The sequence below is a fragment of the Arvicanthis niloticus genome, chromosome 30 (genome assembly GCF_011762505.2).
Source record: "Arvicanthis niloticus isolate mArvNil1 chromosome 30, mArvNil1.pat.X, whole genome shotgun sequence".
NCBI classification, from domain to species: domain Eukaryota; kingdom Metazoa; phylum Chordata; class Mammalia; order Rodentia; family Muridae; genus Arvicanthis; species Arvicanthis niloticus.
The window spans coordinates 10,604,461-10,630,729 of record NC_133438.1 but is presented as its reverse complement, the minus strand read 5'-3'; the positions used below and the strand labels follow the sequence as shown (position 1 = coordinate 10,630,729).

The 26,269-nt window shown below is 34.2% G+C and overlaps 1 protein-coding gene across 1 annotated transcript; it reads left to right on the top strand.

Moving 5' to 3' along the window:
* On the top strand, positions 1-25,822 carry LOC143440616 (vomeronasal type-2 receptor 116-like). The gene is made up of 6 exons (XM_076927416.1): positions 1-218; positions 13,531-13,825; positions 14,158-14,949; positions 15,646-15,861; positions 18,391-18,514; positions 24,891-25,822. The coding sequence occupies exons 1-6, from the start codon at positions 1-3 to the stop codon at positions 25,820-25,822; spliced, it is 2,577 nt and encodes an 858-aa protein (XP_076783531.1).
* The last annotated feature ends 447 nt before the right edge of the window (positions 25,823-26,269 follow it).

Sequence of the window (26,269 nt, the reverse complement as noted above, 5' to 3'; positions counted from 1 at the left end):
ATGTTCTCCTGGATTTTTATCTTTTGGCTCTTGCAAACTCCCAAATTTGTCTATGCATTTACCTATAATATCAGTAGATGTTATTACACAATCACCGAAGAGTTTCACCGTGCAGGAGATGTTGTGATTGGTGCATTTTTCCCTCTTCATACTTTCTACACTAGGAAGAAAATGCCCAATTCAACTCTTCCATATCAATATTTGGACAATTACATTCAGTGAGTACAATTATTTAGTTTTCAATTTCAGAATTTTTATGACTTAGTTGGTGTAGTCATTAAAATTTACTTATTCTTTATTTTTATTTTGACAAATTTACTCAATATTTTTAATGTTTTTATCAATTTTATGTTGCTTTTTGATTATTTTCTTCATTCAGGGGGAAATGAAATATTAACTTTGTATTCATTTTAGTAAATGATTGATAACTATGACCTCTTATTTGCCATACTTTTTATGCCACAATGTCTGAATAGTTTTCATTGTTATTATTTCAAAGGGTGATTTATTGTAAGTCTGATATTGTTCATATCATTTTGGAAGTCTTGATTGTGCCTGTGATGTTAGATGATGTTATTGAATGCAGTAAGTTCCGAGTGTCTGTTGTGATGCTTGAGTGAAGAGGCCATGTGTGTTACTTGCAGCTGATTCCACAGTTAGTAGTATCACTATTAGAAGTTGTGAATACTTCTGTTCTTCTTAGATATTGCATATATCTCATATTTTATTATGTGATTGTTTGATCATTTAATTTTTATTCTCAGACAATTTCCTGTGTTTCCCTTTACTCTTTATTCTTGACTTTAAATGTGTCTAGCATTACATAGTGACAGTGCAAGTTTCATCTTGATGCTGTTTCTTAGCTTGAGTTAAATTATCCAGGTTATTGGTAGTGTCAGACAGGTATTGCTAAATTTAACAGAAATATTCATGTTTGTTTCTTAATAAAGTAAGTAAGATGTTTTTATCCAAACCAGACATGCCTTTCCCAAGAATACCTTCTTATCTCTGTATGAATATTGCCAGATTTAATAAAAATAGAACAATAACACTTATAGATACCTGTGAGTACAAGAAAATATGTGGTGAAAATTAACTAGTAGAAAATGACCAAAAAAGATGAAAAATTTTAGAATCTCTAAAAATGAATTTGTCATAATAACAGTGAAAAAAAACAAAGAATGTGTGAAGGTGACTTATGCTCTGTGTGACAATACTCTGTGCTGGATAAAATATGTTAAGGTATTAAGGCATTAAATCAAAGACAAGGGAGGAGGAAACTGTTTAGATATAAATTAAAGCTTAATGATATATTTCTTTGAGAGATTTATTTTGAATTTTAAAATCATATCAAACATGACTGTATAAAATTTGCTATTTAGATAAAATATTTCATGGTATTTCTAATTTTTTAGGGAATCAAATTTTGACTAAAAGGAAAAAATATTTTTTCACATGCATAATAGATGGGACACCTTTGATTGTTGGGTGGGACATCTTTTATTTCATTATAATTAATGTTCCTTATAAATCCAATTTTTGGTTCCCTATTTTCTCTCAGCAGTTCAGATACCAATGTGTATACGTGTTTCTCTTTATTTTGCACAGCAGCAAGCCCTTCAATGCAAACACTATACTTCTAGATATGTGACAAAGTAGTTTGGATTAGTCATTATAAGTAAGAAGATTTCTGTGAAAAAACATTGAGCTTGCATAAAATCAGAAATACATAAGCTAAATTAATGACAAAATTCAGTCACTTTTATTATAATGTATTAAGAATATTTGTTGTATAGAGTATTTCTTATTAGTATGGAATAATTTTAAGAGAAATGTGGCTTGTTTTATAGTCACATTCATGATACAGTTTTTCAACCTTGTTATCAAATCTATTATTTGCATATACCACATACTTTCATTGTAGTCCACATTTGCAGGTGAAAGTAAAACTGTTCGAACAAATGTTGTCATTCTGCAATATGTTTGCTAAGATCAAGATCATTTCCCCAGGTCCAGCAATAGGATCCTAAAATCAATGTCACATTATTGGCCAATATGTTCAATCCTTTGTTTGATTTACATTGAATCTTTCCAAGTTAAACTGAGAATTTTCTCTAGGGGTTTATGAGAGTGAAATATTTTCCTTCTCATCATGTAAAATATGGGTTTGAACATACATGTCAATATTAATTTATAAAATATATTCATTTTACTGTTCATAGCTTGATAAAATTTATGTATCACAAGAATTCAATTCTAGGCAATTTTGTTTTTAATAGACTTTATTTTTTACTATACATATTCACCATTGTGAGCAATTATACATATTAAAGACAAGCCAGTTTTCTAGAATGTTTCTCATGTAGATTATATACCATTCTGGATTCTTTCTACCATGTTTTCCCTTTATGTATATTAGCAATGAATATGGCTCCACTCCTAAATATATTTTGATTCTTAATTAGCTTTATAATTGATCTCACTGTCCTTGAATTTCAGCAATGCAGATTTTCAGTACAGAAAACATTGACTGGATCTTGAATACAAACACAATTCCTTCATGGCCTTATTGTTTTTATTTGTATTAACTACAAAACTTTTGCTTGCTGTCTACCCTGTTGTAACCACTTGCATTTATTTATACCATTTGCAGTTTTCATTGGCCATAAGGTCTTTTTTGTGAGCTCTCTTTTTCTCTGTGTGTATGCTAATGAAGACATAATCTACAGAGTTATATTTGATCAAATTTAAAAATACAAACAAAAATCTTCATAGCATATACTTTAGGCTTTGTGGCACAAGTTTAATTGGAAAGTTCTCACTGTGGTCAAAACTGACTGCCCTTTTCCTCAGCAATGTAATGATTATTTTACCATTCAACTTACAGAGGTGGATGTGTGCATCTAACTAAAACATTCACATTCTGTAACTATTAAGAGAAGTATAGGCTTATTTTATGTAAAACCTTTCCTGGAGAAGATTATAACCTTTCCTATGAAAGAATATTACACCTTGGGTAAATGATTTCATAGTATTCCTTAATTATCTACAATTGTGTGTGTTTGCATGTGCGTGTGTCTGTGTGTTTGTGTATGAATGTGTGTGCATGTGTCTGTGAATGTGCATGTGCGTGTGTGTGTGTGTGTGTGTGTGCATGTTTGTAAGTTTAAGTCCTCCTGGTCAATTAATGAAAGACGAGTCCATAAAATTAAAATGAGAAAGGAAGAGCTTAAGAATTTGCTTGGAGAATAGAAGGGGGAAATTATGCAATCATTTTATAATCTCAAGAACAGAAATGATAAAAATAGTTTTCATTTTGCATATATATATATGTAATATAAAGCATGTGCTTTAGAAAATAGGTGTGTAAAAGAATGATTAAATCTGTTTTTTGAGGTTTTCTTTGATCATTGTTCTGTGACTCTAGATTTTGAGTAACTCTGCTCTATTGGTAGGGAATACTACTTAATTTCTCCAATATATGGAATTTTTTAAAATCATATGTATCTTTAAATTTTTATATATATTTATTTGAATATATAATATTTATACATGGGATAGTGTCCTTGATCTTATTTTTCAAATCAAACATCCTACTTATCAATTCTTTTCTGTTGCACTATATTACTTCATTTATATTGTTATCTATATTCTTTCCTTTAAAATTAAGATTTGGTCATATTTTGTCATTTCTGTTTGTGATATCAAAGAACTTTATTAATCATTCACATAAAAAATGAAGTTAACTTAAATCACATGCATGCATTCACAAAATAGCATTATAATTAATTTTATAAATTTACCCAAGTAGGTATCATAAGCAATTTTTCTACACCAGGCTACCAGGTTTTTGCTCTTGCTTTTTATGTTTCAACACCTCTATTGCCTGCCATCATATTGATATTATTGTAACTACCTTTTCTTTTTTGTGTGTGTGTGTGTGTGTGTTTGTATCTGTGTCTATGTGTGAATATGTGAGCCTTTCATGTTTTTACCCATTGAGTCCAGTTCTTATATTAGATACTCAAGATTTGGGTGTTTGTGAGCTGCCTAATATTATTTCTGGAAATGGAACTTGGATATTTTGGAAAAAATGACCCTCCCTAAATTGCTGAGCAAGTCCTTTTCCCCACCACAAATATTTTCCATGAAAATCTTAATACTGATAATATATTTACACTTATTTGCAATTTGGTGCATTGAACATATTCTCCAAAGACCCCACCTAGTACCACACACCTTCTCTGCCCATATCTCACATCCCCAACTTTAAGGTTTGTCAGGAGCCATCATAGGACAAGCTAATAAGAAGTAGGTGATCTTTCTGAAATGACTTCATTTTAGATTATATATATATGATGAAGCTCCAATAGACAAAGCCTAGGAATAAATCATTTTAGAAAATATTTCTGCTGTAAATATGCTTTTCCTGTTATTATTAAATGTATATAACAATCACTAGGTATTTGCCTACTCCTTTCAGCAGATCTCTGCAGATTAAGGACAATGTAATGTCTTGTAGTTATAGTATATAGACAAATAAATGACTCCTTAATTCTTAATGGTGATCCTATATCCTATAAGAATACCTAAAATTATATTGGAATTATATTGGTGGTTATTAAGCTTTTTTTTAAAGTAGTGGGACTAATATTAGGTCCTTTTCTGATAGTCAAAATTGCAATGAGAAGTTTGCTAGTCTCCCATGTGTAACCAGTTAATTGATTCTAGATAGTAACCAGACTTTCTAATACTCAGAGCACATTCCTAGAGGTTATAAAACAACAATTGAGAAAAAAATAATAAAAAGGGAACTATGGTTTATTATCAGTACTAGGACAGAAGATAACATATTGATTGTGTTTATCTATGCAAAATTTCACTAACAACATAGTTACAGTTTTTAACTTATAATGAACCTGTGGAGCTGTGACAGGTGATGAATGTTTAGACAGATAATTACTCCTAATGTATATTCTTGTAAACATTCTCTCTTGTAAACTATTTAAATTTACCATTTGATTTTATGTATAAACTGTGATGAATTTTTTAATATGTCATCCTGTATCTTGAAAGATGTTTAAGTGCTGAGGACAAAGAGAAGTGTCAGAGGAACTGAGCTGAGGACAGTTTTTTTGGACAGAACACTTGTTAGACAAAGTGAAGGAGAAGGAAGAAAAATTTTCACTTGCCCCACTTAGGATCGTTCTGCTTTTCCTGATTTTGTTAGATAGCTTTCATCAGAAACTTTTTACAACTTAGAAATAAACTGTACAATCACTTTTCGAGTGTCCCCTTTTCTTCCTGAGACATCCAACTAGCAGACTGAAAGTTGGAGCTGTGTAGTTCCTGCTGAGATAGATCAAAGGCCACATTGCTTAATCCCTAGTTGCCAGGCTACAGGTGCCAATCTCCTAAACCAGCAACTGTTTGCCTGCAGAAGAAGCAAGAAAGTTTTTAGCATTTTTTTTACAAGTTATCATCAGCATTTCAGTATAGTTAGAAAGCTAGACTATCTGGAGACCCTCAGATTTTAAGCCACACTAGAGTCCTGTTCTGTGTCCTGTCTCAACACTCTTTACGTCAGAAGACTCCAGGCATCTAAATTGGCCCCTTGGAAAGGCATTTTGAAGTAAGTCCACACAGATAGGACTCTCAACTGGAACTTGGAAACCCCTTTGCCAGGGAGTGTGTGGTTATGGAGGGTGAGAAATAGCTGATATTGCCTATTGCCATCACCAGAGACTGATACTGGGTACCATCAGCACCTGGATTACACCAAGAGCCATCAGCTCTGGCTTGAAATTGCCTGCTGCCATCAACAGGAGCAGATAGTAGGTACCATAAGCACTTGGGTTGGCTGAGTATCATCAGTGCCCAGGGTAGGCCAGGAGCCATCAGCTCTGGCTTTAATTTCCTGCTGTTACCAGGCAGTTCTCCAAGGAGTTCTGTTGGGACCTATCAGCATCACTTTAGTTCAGGAGCCATCACTCTGGATTGTGTGAATTTTGTGTATCTCTCATGATTGGACAAAGTGATTCTACTGACAGAGAGTTTTTTACAGATAATATTAAGTATATTCTTAAAGAAAAAAGGCATTAAGTTTAGCACTAGCCAGCTAACTGACTTTCTTCAGGTTGTACAAATGGTCATTTCTTGGTTTCCAGGAAGGAGAATTTTAGATATGGATGCATGGGTGAAAATAGGGTCAGATATTAAAAACTGGTTTACAGAGAATAGAGGATTAGGCATGCTCCTTATAGCATTTGCTATTTGGACTATGCTTAGGAAGGCACAGGAGGATGACAAAAGACAGATAGTAGGTGCCATAAGCACCTGGTTAGGTTGGTTGAGTACCATCATTACCCAGCGTAGGCCAGGAGCCAACAGCTCTGCCTTTAATTGAATGCTGTCACCAGGCAGTTCTCAAAGGAACTTTGTGCTCAGGAGACATTTGATTTCTCTCCTTGTGAGGGGACTCCATTACTACTGTCTCCGTCAGGATCTAAAAACAATGTTTAGTCCTCAACATGAAAGTCTGAGAAAAGTAGCTCAGGAGAGGGTAGTGATAAATCAACAAAGGAAAAATCAACCTCTAAGGAGGAAACTGACTCAGAAAAGAAACTAAGAAAATATCATAAGAATAAGTGGCCTACTCTGCAGCATTTATAAGTCATTCCATAAGACTCTCTGGAAAATATAAAAAGAAACCAAAGAGGTCTATTGGATCTGCTATTGGTGTACTCCAAGCTGTGCAACAGGGTAAATTGCTAGCCTGTTTCCCAGTGAGTACGGAGAATCACAAAGAGAATAAGAATCTCTTATGGTAACCCTTGCAATTTAAATTGCTTATGACTCCTCATGATTAGTTTAAAATAGCTATAACCTGCCTCACTAAAGACAATTTCTTACAGTGATTTTGTATATATATATATATATATATATATATATATATATATATATATATGCGCTAAGGTGTCTGAAGAAATTAAAGTGTTAACATATGAAATGTTTATGGAATGTGTTTATGGGAATGGGAGAATGGTTTGAAGAAACAACTCACCAAAACATTACACAGGAAGTTCTAGTAAATATAGCAGCTGCAGCTCTAGAAGCATGGAGATGCTTGCCCAATAGAGATTTAATACAAAAACCAGAATAATATTTTGAGGACTCTGTTGCTCAACTGATAGAAGCTCTGAAGCACAAAATATTGTTTTAAAATACCTGGCCTTGAGAATGTTACAACCACTTGTCAAACTTCTTTAAAGACAATTAAAAAATCTGGAAATTTATTTAAAGCATGTGCTAAGGTGGCTAGTTTGTATCTTCACGATGTACTCATTACAAAAACCTCACAAGGCCAGAACACTATCTAAAGTCTTACAAATCAAGGAGAGAAAAAAGATTAATAAGTCAGTCTTGGCTCTCAAAATCATCATGTACCAAGCCTGGACATATCAGCAAACAAGGTCCCAGTAAGGCAAGAGGTGTCATAAATTTTTATGCTCCTAGCCCCACTCAGAGATAATATCCAACCATGTATTCTCCCTGTCTGAAAAGACACCACTGGCTTGAAGTGTGCCAACTAGCTTTATAAAAATGGCACTGCCTTACCTGGGGCTACTTTAATAATGTAGGAATATTACATTAATAATATAGGAATCTTATCAAACCAGGAAAACTGTGTGAGTAACCAACCTCAGGACTCTCAGGAAATAGAGGTAATTCAACAGCCTCAGGCAACAAATCCTTTGGTCAATGGAGAACTGTGCAACAGCTGCAGCAGGTTACTACTGGCAGAGGAGAACTTAACCTCCACTAAGATATTTCCTCATGACTCCTTCTCAAACAGATTACTAGGTATGAAGATCTTAAAATGATTTTTCTCACACAAGAAACCTTTGTGTAACAAATGGATGTAATGACAATATCTATTGTCTTTTAAATGATAAGAAGTTCCTTTTTAAAAATCTGTGCCACTATTTGATAGCTATTTTACAATTTTAGCCCCAAATTTCAGAATTACAAATCTTGCTCCAATTTAGAAATTGCCTTTCCTCTATTATACATGTTCAAGTTCATTCTATGCTTTCTGGTCCTATACATGAAGGTAAGGATAAATTTAATTCATTGAGATAATATTGTTGCTTTTTCTAGGAAGGTAACTTAGCAAAATCTTACAACAATATCAAATCAGCTCTGCACTCTGAGAAACTGCTAATGACAAAGTTTAATAAAATTCTCAATTAACTTTACTTTGTGTTGTTGCCCTAATACCTTTGAGGGTGAGGCCATGTCAGAATGTAACTTGTCTAGAAGAAATCACATTATTGAAGGAAGCTGAGTCTTTCTCGAGAAGTTATTAAAGCAATATTTGTGCTTTTAGTAGAAATGGGTCGCACAGACTCATGTGTGTGTATACCTGGCCCATACTGAGTGGTTCTTTGGAGTTAGTGTGACCTTGCTAGAGTTAGTGTGTCCCTATTAAAGGGTGGTTTAGAATTCTAAAAAGTTCAATTTTGACCAGGGTATTCACTCTACTGCTTGTGGATAAAAATGTAGAACACTAATCTCTTTGTTCAAGACCATTTCTGCCTGCACACTTCAATGATTCTCACTATAATGAAATGGACAAGATCTATGAAATTTTAAGTTTTTCTTCATAAGACTCGTTATGGTTATTGTGTGTCTTCACATCCACCAAAGACAAGGCAGACAGAAATTGATATCAGAGAAATGATTATTGCTTTGAAGGGCAATGTTTTTGTGTTTGGAGGACTATTGACTTTGAAACTTTTTTTTTATGAAAAGAGTGAAATCCTTTAAGTGCTACTTAATGAGTAAACCAGAAAAAACGTGGAAAGAAAGTGTTGTTTAGGGGGCTGGAGAGGTAGCTCAGCAGTTAAAGAGTACTGACTGCCCTTCCAGAGGTCCTGAGTTCAATTCCCAGCATCCACATGGTGGCTCAAAACCGTCTGTAATGGGATCTGACACTCTCTTCAGGTTTGTCTGAAGAAAGTGTTGATAAGTGTAATTGACCTCTACGATCCTGGCTCCAATGGACACAGAGGATACATATGTATGTATTTACTAGATATTGCTTTTTAGATATCTTGGAAAAGAAAGATTCTGCACTTTGACCTAGTCCATAAAGCGACACTGAGGCTAACATGTAGAGTTATAGATTTATTCCATTGGCAAAGAAAATCTCATCACAGATTCTTATTGACACTAGCATGTGGACATTAGTACGTAAGCATTGGAAGACATATGAAAAAAGTACAAAGCTGAGAAACAAAAATACACAATGTACAGTTTGAGGAGAAAAGAGGACTAAAAACTGCCAATGATCTCATTCCTGTGTTCAAACACATACGGATATTAAAGGAGGGTCTGATGCTAAATGAAATACAGGGAGTGAAAATCTCTGGGCAAAATTCCACCAACCTATGCTTCCAATTTTTGAAAAGGAGTTTAAGGGCATCAGCCTTGTCTTGCCAGATTGTGTTTCAGGACATCCAAATTTAGAAAGTAAAGGAAAGCTACAAGAACAGAAATTTAGTGAAGATTTAATTTTATGAGAGAGCTATTTTTCAGTACTAGCATGTAATATAACTTGGCAGGTTCAGCCATGTTGTTCTGGCATTGAGAGTCAAGGATTGAAGAAAGGGGTTATGGAAACTTTCTCTGTGACTAAGGACATCTGTTAAGGCCAGGATTGTATCAGGGATGTCTGTGGAAAGAGACTTAGAGGAGCCATTGTGCCAAACTCCAAAGGAGAGTACTGATTGCTTCATGAGGTTGAAAATGCCAAAGCTGTGGTGTAACTGCCCAGGAGCACTGCTAACAAGGAATGGAAAAAGCCTAAGAGACAGAAGTGTTTTGAAGTCAACAGAGATGCGAGGAATTGGAGATATGAAGAACACTTTGAAATCAGACATGGAATTGAGGGTAGGAAAGAGAAACAAGAGAATCTCTACAAGTTTGCTGTGTAGATATCTAGGCACATGTGATAAAAAAATAAAGAAATCCAGAAGGCACATATGCCTGTGCAAGACTTTATACCCAGTAGTCTAGAAAAAGAGACAGGTGGGTATTTCTGAGTTCAAGACAAGCCTGATATACACAACAAGTTAACAGTCAAGTCATAGACTCTGTGTTATTGAGTAAACCAAGAAATGACCTGAGCACTTAATAAATGAAATATATAAATATATAAATATAAATATATAAATACATAAAAAATAAATAAAATATACTATTAATAAGGTGAATAGCTAGGTATCAACCTGGGGTTGTCCTGACTTGAATTCATAGTTTCTGAACACTATACAACTGTATACACTAAGAGACACACATGGAAAAAAGTGTTACTGAGTATAATTTGATCTCTGCATTCCTGGCACAAGTGGACACAGAAGAGAAGAATGTTAGTATGTTTCCTAGAAATTGCTCTTGAGATATCACGGGAAAGAATGATACTGAATTTTGACTGTGTTCAAAGAGTGTGCCTAAAGTTAAGAGTAGAGTTATAGATTTATTCTATTGGCAAAGAAAATTTCAACAATGCCTCTTTTTGTCAATGACATGTGGTCATTAGTGTTTAATCATATAAAGACATAGGAAGAACATTACAAAGCTGAAAAATATGAATATAAAACATATTCAGATTGAGGACAAAATGAGTACTAAATACCACTATTAACTTAATTACTGTGTTCAAACACATACAGAGATTAAAAGAAAGCCTGATGCTAAATGCGATAAAAAGGAGTGAAATTCTCTGGGCAAAATTCCACCCAGCTATGCTTCCAATTTGTAAAAAGGAGTTTAAGGCCACCAGCTTTGTTTACAAATTGAATTTCAGGATATCCAAAATTAGAATGTAAATGAGAGCAAAAGGCACAGAAAACTGGTGAAGATTTAATTTTATGAGGAAGCCATGTTCCAGCCCTAGTATGCAACCTAACTTGGCAGGTTAAGCCACGTGGCTCTGGCATTTAGAATCAAGGATTAAAGAAAGTAGTTATGACATCTTTCTTTGTGACTGAGGACATCTTTTAAGGCCAAGATTATATCCAGGATGTTTGTACAAAGAGACTTAGTGGAGACATTATATCAAACTCCAAAGGAGAAGTGTCGATTGTCTAATGATATTTAAGATGCCAGAGGCATGCAATAACTGCCCAGAACTACTGCTAACTGGGAATGAAAAAGCCCAATAGAATGATATGTTTTGAAGTCAACAGAATTGTAAGGAATTAGAGATTTAAAGAACATTCTGAAATCTGACATGGAACTGTAGATTTTGGAATTTGCTCAGGTTGTTTTTCATCTTGCCTTTGTCAAATATTTTCTGACTATATTGTTTTTTCTCAAATTTGAAATGGTATTGTAAATTCTTTGCCATTATATGTTGAAAGGATGTGATCTACTTTTTTAATTTTATTTTTCAGGGGATTACAATGCACACATACATTAATTTCAGATTAGACTTTGAATTTTGAGCTACAAACAAACTTGAGGCTGTTTTAGAGCATGAGGAATTAAATTGGACTAAATTCATTTTGCACTATTTTATCACTACAGCCCTATCAGGGTCAAGGAATGATTGTAGTGGTTTGTACAGGAATGGCCCCATAAACTATTCTCTTTAGATATTTTGACCATACTGAGTGGCACTATTAGAATGCATGACCTTGTTGGAGTAGGCATGGATTTGTTAGAGGAAGTGTGTCACTCTGGTTGTAGTGTTACACATTTAAGAAGAATAAGGCTAGCCAGTGTGCCCCAGTTTCTATTTTTGCTGCCTGTAGATTAAGATGTAAAACACTCAGATAAATTTTGTAGACCATTTCTGCCTGTATACTGACATGGTTCCCACCATGACAATTAGACTAAATGCTAAAAATGTAAACTAGCCCCAGTTAAGTGTTTTCCTTTATGAGAGTAGCCATGCTCATTTTGTCTCCTCACAGCAATAAAACCTTAACTAAGAAGAATTCCCTCTTATATAGGGGTTGGACTTCATGTTGACCTTCACTCATTTTGCTGGTGTTTTGACTCACTTGAACATTCACAGATCATTACATGTTATTATATTTAGGATGAGATCATTAACATAATTTCCATCTTATATTGAAAATTCACTTTCTCAGAAGTCATTGTTAACTTTTGGATCTTATTTTCTTCCCACTGCTTTTTAGCTAAATTTTAAAGCATTGATAGAGAAGAAAACTATTACACCTTAATAATATTGTTGTTATTGTTGTTTTGTTATGTGATCAACACACTTTGACAGAGAAATTAAATGATACTTTTTATCAGTGGGGGTTGGGGGACTTTCAGAGTAAAATGTATTTTTACCACAAAAGTCATTATTCAACAGATGAAGAGATGTTTCAGAGAGTAAAACATGCCATGTTAGAGGAACTGAGTTCACACCTCTCAAAAGAATATGAGTACACAAATGTAATCCAGGGATCATATAGAAGGTAGGAGAGAGAAAAAAATCTCCACAAGTTTGCTGTGTAGAGATCCAGGCATATTTAATAAAATAAATAAATAAATAAAGAATCTCAGCAGGTAGATATGCTGGTGGAAGAATTTGTTCCCAGTAGTCTAGAGAAAGAGACAGGTAGATACTTGGTAGATACTTTTGAGTTCAAGACCAGCCTAATATACACAACAATTTATAGTCAAGTTATAGACTCTGTGATATTGAGTAAATTAGGCAAGCAACTGAACACTAAATGAATAAAATACAAAAGTGCAAAAGTACACAAATACATAAACAAATAAATAAAATAAACTATTTATAATAAGGTGAATAGCTAGGGATCAAATGTGGGATGTCATGGCTTGAATTCATACTTCCTTAACTCCATACAACTGCATATACTAAGAGACACGCATGCAAATAGTCACATGCATAAACAACAAATACACATAACGATAAAAATAGAAAGTGCATGGTGATGCGTTCTTTTTAGTCTCATTCATTCAAATCCAGAAGCTTTTTTTCTATGCTTGTTCTATTACACTAGTCATTCCAGACTGCCAAATACAAAAAATTGTATCAGAGAAATACCTTCAATGGCCACATATGCAATGACATTTACTTTGGAATATTATTAAATTAACATAATATGTTTCAAAAGTGGATGAGTTGATAATAAAATAGTAAATCTTCATAAATGAAGATCCCAGAAATCCAAAGATCTAGATTCCAACAGATCTGCTATTTGTAGAAAAATGATTCATGGTTTGTAAACAAAGTGTAAAGAATCAACCTATAAAATATGAATAATATATACTTTGAGGATCTATAAATAATAAGTAGTAATGGTAAAAGATCTTTCCTAACCTTAAAACATTTACCTAATTTAGTTCATCTATTCACGGTGAACAAATTAAATTACATGTTTTGTATAATCAAAGTTTAAGTATAAAATCTACTGTACTAAATATGTGGATATGTGTTGTATATATAATCATCCTCTTATGTATTTCTATGCCCTTATACAGGTATAACTTTAAGAACTACCAGTATATTTTGGCTCTTCGATTTGCCATTGAGGAGATCAATGGGAACCCTAATCTTTTACCCAACATATCTCTTGGATTTGATTTCTACAATGTGAGATTCATTGAGAAGGAAACACTTATTAATACTTGTCTTTGGCTCACATCTCATGTGCAGAGAAAGGTTTTACCTAATTACAATTGCAAAAAGAGAAATTTCACTGCTGCACTCACAGGAACCTCATGGATAACATCTGCCCAAATTGGAACATTGCTTCACCTCTTTAAATTTCCACAGGTGAGAAAATTTGGATTGTGGGAACTGAGAGTCAATTCCCTTTGTTCATATTATAGGTTTTTTTTAAACTGAAACTATGATTAATCAATTACCCAAACATGAAAGAAATACCCAGACAAATGGGGTTTATTCCAGATTTCTATTCCTTGTAAGAGGAAGGTTGGTGTAGTAAATGAAAACAGGAAAGTCCATGAGAATTACAGGCTTGCCAGAAATTTCTGTAAAATGTAGTTAATGGATTGTTCCTTTAAAGTTTTCTCCTGTTATCATCTATTGCTTCAGAAATATTTTTTGATGTTTATATTCTTTCTCTTCTTTCCAATATGCTTCAGATTACTTTTGGACCTTATGATCCTATCTTGAGTGACCGTGGTCAGTATTCTTCTCTCTACCAGATGACTCCCAAGGACAAATCTCTTTCACTTGCCATTGTTTCTTTGATGGTTCATTTTACGTGGTCCTGGGTTGGTCTCATCATCCCTGATGACCACAAAGGAAATAAAATTCTGTCAGATTTTAAAGAGGAGATGGAGAGAAAAAAAATTTGCATAGCTTTTGTAAAAATGATTCCAGCCACATGGACTTTATATTTTACCAAATTCTGGGAAAATATGGATGAGACAAATGTAGTAATTATTTATGGGGACATTGATTTTCTAGAAGTTGTAATAAGAAATATTGCTCAAAGGTTATTGACATGGAATGTTTGGGTCATGAACATTGAACATCATGTCATTGACTATGCTGATTATTTCATGTTAGACACATTCCATGGAAGCCTAATTTTTAAGCACAATTATGGAGAGAATTTTGAATTTACTAAATTTATTCAAACAGTTAATCCTAATAAATACCCAGAAGACATTTATCTTCCTAAGATGTGGTATTTGTTCTTCAACTGCACATTTTCTCATATTAATTGTCATGTTTTGGACAACTGTCAAACCAATGCTTCTTTGGATGTATTACCTAGTCACATATTTGATATGACTATGAGTGAAGAGAGTAATAGTATTTACAATGGTGTGTATGCTGTAGCTCACAGCCTCCATGAGATGAGACTTCAGCAACTTCAAATGCAACCATATGAAATTGGAGAAGAGATGGTGTTTTTTCCATGGCAGGTAATAACATTTCTACTGTATTTTATTTTCAGCTGCCTGACATATTAGATTTGCAACAACACTAACTTAGGTATTGCAAAATTCAGTTTATCTTGTCCACTGTCACAGAAATTTTGTGTTTCTAACTTTACCTAGATGTTAAAGTAGTTTCAAGTATATGATTTTTTAAATGGTGTGCAAGATACAAAGATCAATATGCTTAGTCAAAATCAAGTTAGTGTCATCAATATTTAGTGCACAATCTTCTCATGAGAGTAGTTGCAATTAAAAACACATTGCTTTATGTATTTGTTACAAGAGAAATTAAAACAGGGACACTTAATTGAAACAATGATGGTTGGTTTATATAGAAATGATGCCTTTTAATTAATTTCTAGACATCAAGATCCTCATTTTGGAAACTGGAACTCTGAATACATTCTAAAAGCACTTGGGTTTTGCTAAGTTTCAAAAAAGCTAATTTTTCAGTAGTCATTGATTGCTAACTTGAGCTTGGTTCAAATTTTTCACTGAAAGATCAATAATAATGGAATGGTATTCTATAGACTCAGGTTTTCTCTTTGTCATAATTAATGGAATATTCATTAATGTTGGTGTTCACAGCAGAAATTAAGAACAATAAGGCAGATCCCACAACCCCACAATTTGTTCTGCCCCTTGGTCATAATGTAATATAAAGTTATGTTTGTCTTTCAGCTTAACACTTTTCTGAAGGACATTCAAGTGAGAGACAAAAAGAGTTCAGATTGGAGACAGACAATAGATGCAGAATATGACATTATCAACGTTTGGAATTTACCAAAGGGTCTTGGACTAAAAGTGAAAATAGGATCCTTTTCTGCAAATGCTCCACAGGGTCAACAATTGTCTTTATCTGAACAGTTGATACAATGGCCAGCAGTATTTTTAGAGGTGGTTTATGTATTATTTAAGTGCTTTCTGCTTATATTACTAACACAATTATGTTTTGTGATATGATGATGCTTGATTAAAGTTCTATTACACTTCCAGTATCAGTATAAAATATCATAAAGTAATACTAGCATACTGGCTTTTCATTTTCTTTGATTCAGATCAAAGAAAATATACAGTGTTCAATAAGTCTCCCATTATTAAATCATATGAGGATTAATTTTTCTCCATTTGTCACAAATTCAGGTTGGGACACGTGGTAAGAGGAAATTTTCTTCTGTAAATGACCAATGTGTTAAAAAACTGGAGACAAATCTCTATTTGGGATTAATGTAATGAAACAATATCAAATTTCTTTTTTATTGTATGGTCAAAAACCATGACCAAAAATGACTTTTAGAAGAAAGACTATATTTTTTAAATCATTGCTATTTTTATTGACTTTTAAATTTTGTTTTGCTTTGTTTTGATATTTTTTGTCTTATTAGACCTGCCTGTTTTGGGTTTGGGGGGGTGAGGGGTTTTTGCTTGATTTTGTTCCTTGTTCCATTTTTTAAGAGAAGGGGGCAAAGAAGACAGACTTTGGTGAATAGAAGGTAGGAGGGAGGGATGGTTTTCAAAGAAAGACTATATTTTGTTGTATGGTTCTAAAAGTATCAAAGACTACCTAAAATGACATCAAATGGTCATACTGGAGACAGGCATAGGAAATGGAAAGAAAATGTTTCTACCCACATGTATTGACAGAATACAAAATTAGAAACCTGGAATTGAGGAAATATTTTAACTTTTCAATTTTCAACCACTGTGCTACAAATTCATCAGCAAGTCTAAATTCTAACAATGTTTCAATAACATCCCATATAATGTCATGTAAAAGGAAATAAACACTCAAGTGCTTTAGCCCATATGGAAGATTTTTTCAAAATATAATAACTCCATTAGCATCTTTTAATTGTCCTTCAATTCTCAGTATGTCCTAAATCATTCAATGTTTAATGATAACTTGAAATAACTTACAGAACAATTTGAGGGTACAGGGCATTATATTTAAAGATGCATGATTTTCAAATGTAAGAGGGTCCTGGTGATGTAATATCATCTGAATGAAGTAAACAGTGAATACTGCAGATCTCTTATATCTTCTCTGCAATTGTGACATTTGTACAATAGTGACATTATAATGTAAGTGACCCTTTTCACCTTAGCTAAATTTATCTATATATTTCTTTCTAAAATATACATTTTTCTGTTTCCATGATAATCATAAATCCTTTCAAATTGACAATAAAGATTCACAATAATGGTGGAAGTTAAGATTCACAACACTGTTGTCAGAAAGTAAAAAGATAGTGTAAGACAAGATGTATCCCACGGATTCCTATACCATGTTCCTAATCACTAATTTTTCACAAACGTGTCCTTAACTCATTAAGATTCCAATTTTTTTTTAACACTATGATAATTCTCATACCAAAATTTAAACACATTTGCCTTCTCAAGGTCATAATCTTTTCTTTCATTTTTAAAAATTTCCTTTTTAAAAATTTTTATTGGTTATTTTAGGTCTTTACTTTTCAAATGTTATCCTCCTTCATGGTTTCCTGACTGCAAACCCCCATACTGTTCTCCAACCCCTGGCTTCTATGAAGGTTCTCTCCCTATACCCCATTCATGCCTCATTGTCCTAGCAAGTATTCCATTACATTGGGCATCAAGCCTTCAGAGACCCAAAGAATCTCTTTTAATTGATGCCAGATGAGGCCATCCTCTTCTATACATGCATCTGAAGTCTTGTATCACTCAATGTGTGATCTTTGGTTGGTGATTTAGTCCCTGGGAGCTCTGTAGGGGTCTGGTTGGTTGATATTATTGTTCTTGCTATGGTGTTGCAAATCCCTTCAGCTCTTTCAGTCCTTCCCCTAACTCCTCCATTGGGATCCCTGTGCTCTCTCAGATGATTGGCTGCAAGCATCTGCATCTGTATTGGTAAGGCACTGGCAGAATCTCTCAGGAGACAGCTATATCTGGCTCTTGTCATCAAGCACTTTTTGGCATCAATAATAGCGTGTTGGTTTGATGGCTACATGCAGGATAGATTCCCACCCAGGTGGGGCAGTCTCTTTATGACCTTTCCTTCAGTATCTGCTCCACTTTTTGTCTCTGTATTTTCTTTAGATAGGATCAATGCTGGGTTAATATTTTTGAGATCTGTGTGTGGCCCTAACCCTCAACTAGGACCTTATCTAACCTATAAATGCAGTCTCTACAAGTTCTCCTTTTCTTTGTGAGGTATTTCAGCTAATGTCATCCAGGATAAATCCTGGGAGTCTCTTGCTTTCCTGGCATCTGGGACTTTGAGGTGGAAACCACCAGTTACCCATTCCTCATTACTACAAATAATCTTTTCAGTATCTCTAGGAGTTAATAACAATACGTTGTCCTTCAGTGTATGACCTTCTATAACTGTTTTTTATGATTTTTCATAAAACCCTAAGCATTAGATAACATTCTTTTCATTCTTCTCAGATTCCCCAGTCTGTGTGCAGTGAGAGTTGTGGGGCTGGGTACAGAAAAGTCACCCTGGAGAACAAGGCCATCTGCTGCTACAAGTGCACTCCTTGTGCAGACAATGAGATTTCTAATGAGACAGGTAAATGCAGATTTTTTGGAAAACTTCCTATTACGCCACTGGATTCCACAATATAGTAGTAAGTGAAAATGATCTGAGTAGAAGTCAGATATAATTTTTTTATTTCTTTGTAAAGGAATTTAAATGTCATAAATCATTACCATCCCCTTGAAATAACTCAACACAGCCATTACAAATCATTTTTAATTTATATCTTTCATCCAGTGCCAATATTGGTATTGGAAGATAAAATATTTCCCCTGTACTTCTCAGTGTTTTTTATTTCATAATACCATTTGACATGTATTAATGAAGTATTAAAGATAGTTTTTAGAAATTTATTTCATTGAATTTTGAGAATTATATAATGCAAAGTTCTGTTGCATCTTCATAGGGATTAGTAACAGCCCATTTCTAATTTTAGGTTTTTGATAATTTCATATAATGTGTTTTCATCCCATTCACTGCTCACACTCCTTCCAGATTTATTTCTCCCTTCTCTAGCTCCCAAAAATTGTAATTAAACTATGTAATACAACTTAAGATACTTATCTATGATCATGTGTGTGCATGTCACTTAAAGGCTGCACACTGAAAAAGAAAACTGATTCTCTTCCTACTAATTATGAATTGCTAATGCCTCATTTTCTGGGGAGGGGGATATCTTTATGGCTACCTTAAATATCTATGCTGAAATTTTGTCTGGTTTAAACTGGCATGCATCTAACGCCTTTTTCTCATGTGTTATGAATTTATGGAAACAACATATCTGTGTTCAGAAAACAGTGTTATTTCATAGTCTTCTGTACACTGAAGGTCTTGCTAACATTCCGGATTATCTTTAATTAGCATGTTACAGACTTTTTATTTTGTTACTGGACCCATTAAGAAAATTATGGGTTGTGGTCTTTAAGGGGTTGGTGTACAGGTAGGGACTGGCTTTAAGATTTATAAGTCTATGTGACATCAAGTCTAAGCACACACCACATTTAATTAATTAATTTATTTATTTGCAATCCAGTCATGGTCTCCATTCTGAGGCCACCCTCCTACAGTTTCTTATCCCATTTCTTTACCCTCTGTTTTGGCCTCTCTGCTTCTTAAAGTTCTTAAATTCTATTGGTTGTAGCCTAGGTACTCAGTGCTATTTGGCTACTCTTAATTTATTAGCAAATACATATGATGTATGGCCTTTTGGGTCTGGGTTACCTCACTCAGGATGATATTTTGTAATTTCATCCATTTTCCTTCAAAACTCTCGATTACCTTAAACTTAATAACTGAGTAATATTCCATTGTGTAAATGTACCACATTTTCTGTATCCATTCTTCTGTTGTGGAATATTTGGTTCCCATCTAGCTTATGGTTTCTACAAATGAGGCCACTGTGATCATAGTAGTGCACGTGTTTCTGTGATATGGTGAGTTTTTTTTTTGAGTATATACTCAAGAGCGCATACATGGGTCTTCAGGTAGGTCTATTTCTAAATTTCTGAGGAAATGCTAGAGTGATTTCAAGAGTGGTTGTTCCTGTTTACAATCCCAAAAGGATTAAAACGAGTTCCACTTTCTCTGCATCCTTGCCAGCACATATTCTCACCTGTGTTTTTGACCCCAGACATTCTAATTGGTGTTAGGTGGAATCTCAGAGTCATTTTGACTTGCATTTCACTGATCACTAAGGACTTTAGTTCTTAAGTGCTTTTAGTCATTAGAGACTACTCTCTTGCTACTCGCTGATATCTTCAATACTTTTAACTTGAAGGCATGTTGTGTATTGTAAAACACTTTTTTTTTTCATCCTCTAAAAAGATGATTATTTGATTTTTCATTGATTTTGTTTATATCATGGATTACATTAATGCATTTTTGTATACTGAACCATCTCTGCATCTCTAAAATTCTACAAGAGAATTCCTACAGCTTAAATAACTGTTTAAGTATGTGGCTGAATACAAAATTAACTCAAAGCAGTCAGTACCCTCTAATACCTAAGCATTAAAAGGTTTGAGAAGGAAGTTAGAAAAACAATACTGTTCACAATAAATGCAATTACCATCAACTTCATGTAGTTCTAACCAAGTAAGTGAAAAATCTATATGACACAAGCTTTAGGTCTCTGAGGAGAGAAATTGAGGAAGATATCTGAAGCTGGAAACATCTTCTTTGCTTTTAGATCAGTTGAATTAACATAGTGGAAATGGCCATCTGACCAATAAATAGCAATGTCCAGATTCAATGCAAACCCCAGCAAAATTCCAGAATCATTCTTCACAAATTTTGAAACAACAATTCTCAACTTCATATGGAGGCTTCCGATTCTTATGAAGAGCCCACATTCTCTTTTTTAAATACCAACTTTCAATAATAATAAATTGTACTCTCAAAATTTTACCCAAGAAAAATCCTTATGCACACACACACACGAATATATAAAGTGAAATTTTGAATGTATCCTGTGTATGCATGATAAGTGTCATTCACATACTAAACAAATCTGGCTGTTATATTGTACAAAAGTATGCATCTCAAAAAAAATGCTAAACACTCAAATTTGAAAATATGGCTGATAGAACAGTAAAGTAATACTATTTTTATATGTTAAAATATCCTTTCAATGTTATTAATGAAATAAAATGGACACTCTGCTTATCAATTATAGTTTGCAAAATATAGAAATATTGTGAAATCCACTGTCTTAATTAGGATTCTACTGCTGTGAACAAACACCATAACAAAGGAAACTCCTGTAAGAATAACATTTAATTGGGGCTGCCTTACCAGTTCAGAATTGCAGTCAATTATCATCAAGATAGGATTATGGCATCATCCAGTCAGGCATGATGCACAGGATCTGAGAATTTTACATCTTTTCTGAAGGCTGCTAATAAAAGACTGGTTTCTTGGCATGTAAGACAAGGGTGTTAAAGTCCATGCCCACAATGACATAGTTCCTTCAACAAGGCCACAGCTACAAATAGTGCCACTACCTAGGCCAAGCATATTCAAACTAGGACTTTTTACTGCCTTGGTCCTATAGGGTTGTTTAAACACTTGAGTCTATAAAGGTAATAGCTAGGAATAGCATTATAAAAAATAAATTTTGTTCAACTTGCAATATCCACATATTCTATAACAGTTTCAACAAAGTTAAAAATCTAAGTTCAAAGTCTCTTCTGAGATTCATTCAAACTCTTCAGTGTAATTAATCCACAAGGCAAGACATGAACCAATTAGGTAAACTCCAATCCCTGGATCTCCAGGTCTCATGTCAAGGAGGTCTTCAAATCTCCACTCTTTTTTTCATCTTTGTTGACTGTTACAAAATTCTTGCTCCTTGGCTGGTTCTAATCCATGCTAGCAGCTTTCTTTAGCAGATATCCAATGGCTCTGAAATCTTGAACATTTTGGGGTTTCCAAGGCAACTTCACCATATCGCTTCTTCTTCTAATATCTGAGATCTGCACATGATCTTCTAGTCTCCTCCATAGGGCTTCATTATTTCTCCAGCTCTGCCCTCTGTAGCACTCTAGGTTCTGGTTGACTCTACCATTTTTGTGGGTGACTTTTGTGTTGGTGATCATTCCATGCTATTGGCATTTCCAGTACACTGTGTTCTTACACTACAGCTAGGCTTCAACAATAGTCTCTAATAGGCTCTCTTTATGGTGCTAAGCCTCAACATCTTTTCATGATATCTCCAGTCCTGGGCCATCAACTGAGGATTTTCCTTAACCAATGGCATTTTCTGAATTCTCACATTGCCAAACCTCAGCTACTCTCCGTGAACCCTTCTTACTTACAAATTCAGTACTACCAGGTTGAACTAATACCAAGTACAACTGCATGTCAAGGTACAACCTTGCCTATCTCTGGAACACAGCTTCCTTAACTCTTTAGAAAACACCTTCCACATAATTTCACCTCAGTAATGCTGATCTAGTCTTAATTATTGCTAATTTCTTAGATCTAGCTAACCAGCATCAATTGTTCCAGTAGTCCCCTTCTCTTATTAACTCATAATCCAAAGCAACATGGCAAATGCTGCCGAGCTTAGCTGATTACTGGGGCTGGAATATGGCTCCCTCTTATTATATTATCAACTTTTGTTTTCAAACTCTCCAACTACATAATATTGGCTCTCCTTGGACTTGCTCTGTATAATGACCTTGAACTCAAAAATTTGCATGGCTCTGTCTCCAGAATGCTGAGATATAATGCATGTACTATCACACCTGGCTTTAAGATTTTTTTTTTTTTTTGGTACTGACTCTGTCACAGGCTGTCCTTAAACTCGGAGATGTGCTTCTCTTTGTATCCTGGGATTAAATGAGTGAATGACCATGCCTTGGCCTAAGCCTTTCATGGCCACAATTCCCCATGATGCAGGTAAAAAAAAAAAAAACCTGTGTCTTTCAGCCTCAAGATTTGGATTACACATTTGCCCTCTATTTCTGGATAGTAGTTAATTCCAGGTTAAAACTCTGAAGTATTGCCTTTAAAACTACATATACAAAATTTGTTTGGTTGCGTAAAATCTTGCACAGATATCAACACTCTTTTAACTCTTTCTCTTTGTGAAACTAGGATTCAGCTCCATTTCATTTCATGCAGCCCTTTTATTTTTACTTGAACCATATGCTTTCTATTTTTCCTTTCTAAGCTTGCTATGCTTACATGATGATGCTCTTCATGAAACTTAGAGATCTAAGTTTCTTTTTTAATTTTTGAAAGTTCCTTTGTTAATTCAATTCATATAAATCTCTTTGTGTTAGCCTTAGTTAGGCTCCTTAGAGATGGGCAAAATGTAGCCACATACTTCACCAAAATATCACAACAGAAGCCCCATCAAAAATTCTTTACTCTGAAACTTCTAGGAACAGGCTTCCACTGTTCAAGTCACCCTCAGTGACAAAGGTTTTCATGTTCCTACAAGTATAGCCCATTAAGCCCCACCTAAAGCATTCTACTGCTTTCCAAATCCAAAATGTCAAAATTCACATTCTTATAACCAATAACAGCATCAGGCCCATCACAGAAATACCCCACTACAGGTACTAACTTATGTCTTAGTTATTGTTTTACTGCTGTGAACAATCACTTTCAAAAGTCAACTTTTATTAGGACAACATTTCATTGGGACTGGCTTATAGGTCAAGAAGTTCAGTAAATTATCCACAAGTGGGCAAAATAATAGTATCCAGGCAGGCACAGCAAAGGACGAGCTGAGAGTATTTAATTTTCAGGTGTAATTTTCTACAAAAAGACTAACTTCTGGGTATCTGGGATGAGAATATTAAAGCACACTCCTACTGTGATGTACTTCATTCAACAAGCCCACACTTTACAATAGATGCTCTTTCTGGGCCAAACATATGCCAAAAAATGTAATCTATTAATCATGAAACATTGATTTTATGTTCATCACAATATTTACAAAAGTTTAAAAAAATTCCAGAGCAGAGTATCACAAGTTTTTTCCTGAAAATTCTTCAGATTCTCTAAGAATATTAAGTCTAGGTGAAAAGATACGCTTGCCTCAAATGTTATGAAAACATATTTTTGGTTGATTATTGAGCACTATCTAATATAATAAGGTCTATTCCATAAACTGCAGCGGAGAATAAACAGAATCTGAAAACAAGAAATTTAAGAGAGAAAAGTAAATTCATGATTCACATATAAGAAAGCATTATGTGAAAAATTTTACAAAATATATTTTCTCTAATCTAGACTTTCTATATTTTTGTTTAAAAGATTCTGTGAATTATGAGTGCTATCAGGGCCACTGTAGGATTTTCAAATGTAATTTAGTATTCTAGTTACTTTCAAAAGTGTTACAGAATTGTCAGTAAAGACAGAGGAATTTTGTAGAATAAGAGAACAAAGGAACTAAGTAGTACAATATAAATTGCAATTATAAAGATTTTTAAGGAATTTACTGGAAGTTGAAGAATACCTGAAAAGATACAATAGTATTCATAACAGAGATAGGGCTTGAAAGCCTAAATATTTTCCCACTGAAGCCATTCCCAGTTGTACATAAACTGGCAGGACTAAATAGACTGTGTGGCTATTAAAATATAAAAGTTAGGGATAGAGAGCACAAGGAGTTATGAGTAAAAACAGAGGGAAGGGAAAAAGTGTGATGGTATTAGTTAAATTAGGATTGGATCAAATCCTAATATATGTGAAAATAAATATAGAAAGTAATATGTAAGGAACAAGTTTAGTTTATAAATCTAAAATTATGCATACCAGTGAACTATTATTTTGTCCCTGAGAAAACAAAGTACAGTGACATCTGTGACAGTCCCTTTAGTTAGAAATGTCTCAGAATAAAAGAATCACCATAGACTGGACTCCTAATCTCATGATAACTTATATTTCTGACTAGATGTAGACCAGTGTGTGAAGTGTCCAGAGACTCACTATGCAAATACAGAGAAGAACAACTGCTACCTAAAATCTGTGAGCTTTCTGTCCTATGAAGATCCCTTGGGAATGGCTCTAGCCAGCATTGTTTTGTGCTTATCTTCACTCACTGCCTTTGTTATAGGCATCTTTGTGAAACACAGAGACACTCCTATTGTCAAGGCCAACAATCGATCTCTGAGTTACATTTTGCTCATCACACTTACCTTCTGTTTCCTATGCTCTTTGAACTTCATTGGTCAGCCCAACACAGCTGCCTGCATCCTTCAGCAGACCACCTTTGCAGTTGCATTCACTATGGCACTTGCCACTGTGTTGGCCAAAGCTATTACTGTGGTCCTTGCCTTTAAGGTCAGTTTTCCAGGAAGAATGGTGAGGTGGCTAATGATATCAAGGGGTCCAAACTACATCATTCCTATCTGCACCCTGATCCAGCTTCTTATTTGTGGTATATGGATGGCAACATCTCCACCATTCATTGACCAAGATGCTCAAACTGAACATGGACACATCATCATTTTGTGCAACAAGGGCTCAGCTGTTGCCTTCCACTCTGTCCTGGGATACCACTGTATCTTGGCCCTTGGGAGTTATACCATGGCCTTCTTGTCTAGAAATTTACCTGATACATTCAATGAATCCAAATTTCTGTCATTCAGTATGCTGGTGTTCTTCTGTGTCTGGGTCACCTTTCTTCCTGTCTACCACAGCACTAAAGGGAAGGTCATGGTGGCTATGGAAGTGTTCTGTATCTTGGCTTCCAGCACAGCACTCCTTGTCTTCATATTTGGTCCCAAGTGTTACATTATCTTCTTGAGACCAGAGAAGAATTCATTTAATCATATCAGAAAAAAAACATATTCTAAAAAAAAGAATTCTCCTAAAATATGTTGAAAAATAAATTTAGCTTCTGTGTTAACAACTTTATAAAAGGGATCATTCATATATCATTCTAAAACATATTATACAATTACAGTGTGAATGTAACTTTATCAGGTTTTATTTTTTTACCCATCTATATTATAGTGTTATAGTATCAAAGCCACTTACTTTTCATGTTTGAAGACAATATTTTATCTAGTGATTCAACTTCTCTAAATCTAAGTTCTTATGGCTCCATTACTAGATCATGTCAAATGTTGATATTCTTTCTTGATATAAATTCTTTCTTTATATTTATTGTTTTAATTTTCAAACTCTATGAATCTTCTTTCTGCCTGAAATAGTTTAAAACATTTACTTCATAAAGTCTATTGTAATTTAATTACTTAAATTCTATTAATTAATCATACCAAAATCTTAATTGGCATATAAGAAACAGGTAAATTTATTGTATATTTA

Excerpts from the sequence above, each read along its gene's own strand:
- LOC143440616 (XM_076927416.1), top strand. The coding sequence starts at position 1 with ATGTTCTCCTGGATTTTTATCTTTTGGCTCTTGCAAACTCCCAAATTT. Across the intron at positions 219-13,530 it reads TATTTGGACAATTACATTCA|GTATAACTTTAAGAACTACC; the intron begins GTGAGTACAATT and ends GCCCTTATACAG. Across the intron at positions 15,862-18,390 it reads GGCCAGCAGTATTTTTAGAG|ATTCCCCAGTCTGTGTGCAG; the intron begins GTGGTTTATGTA and ends CATTCTTCTCAG.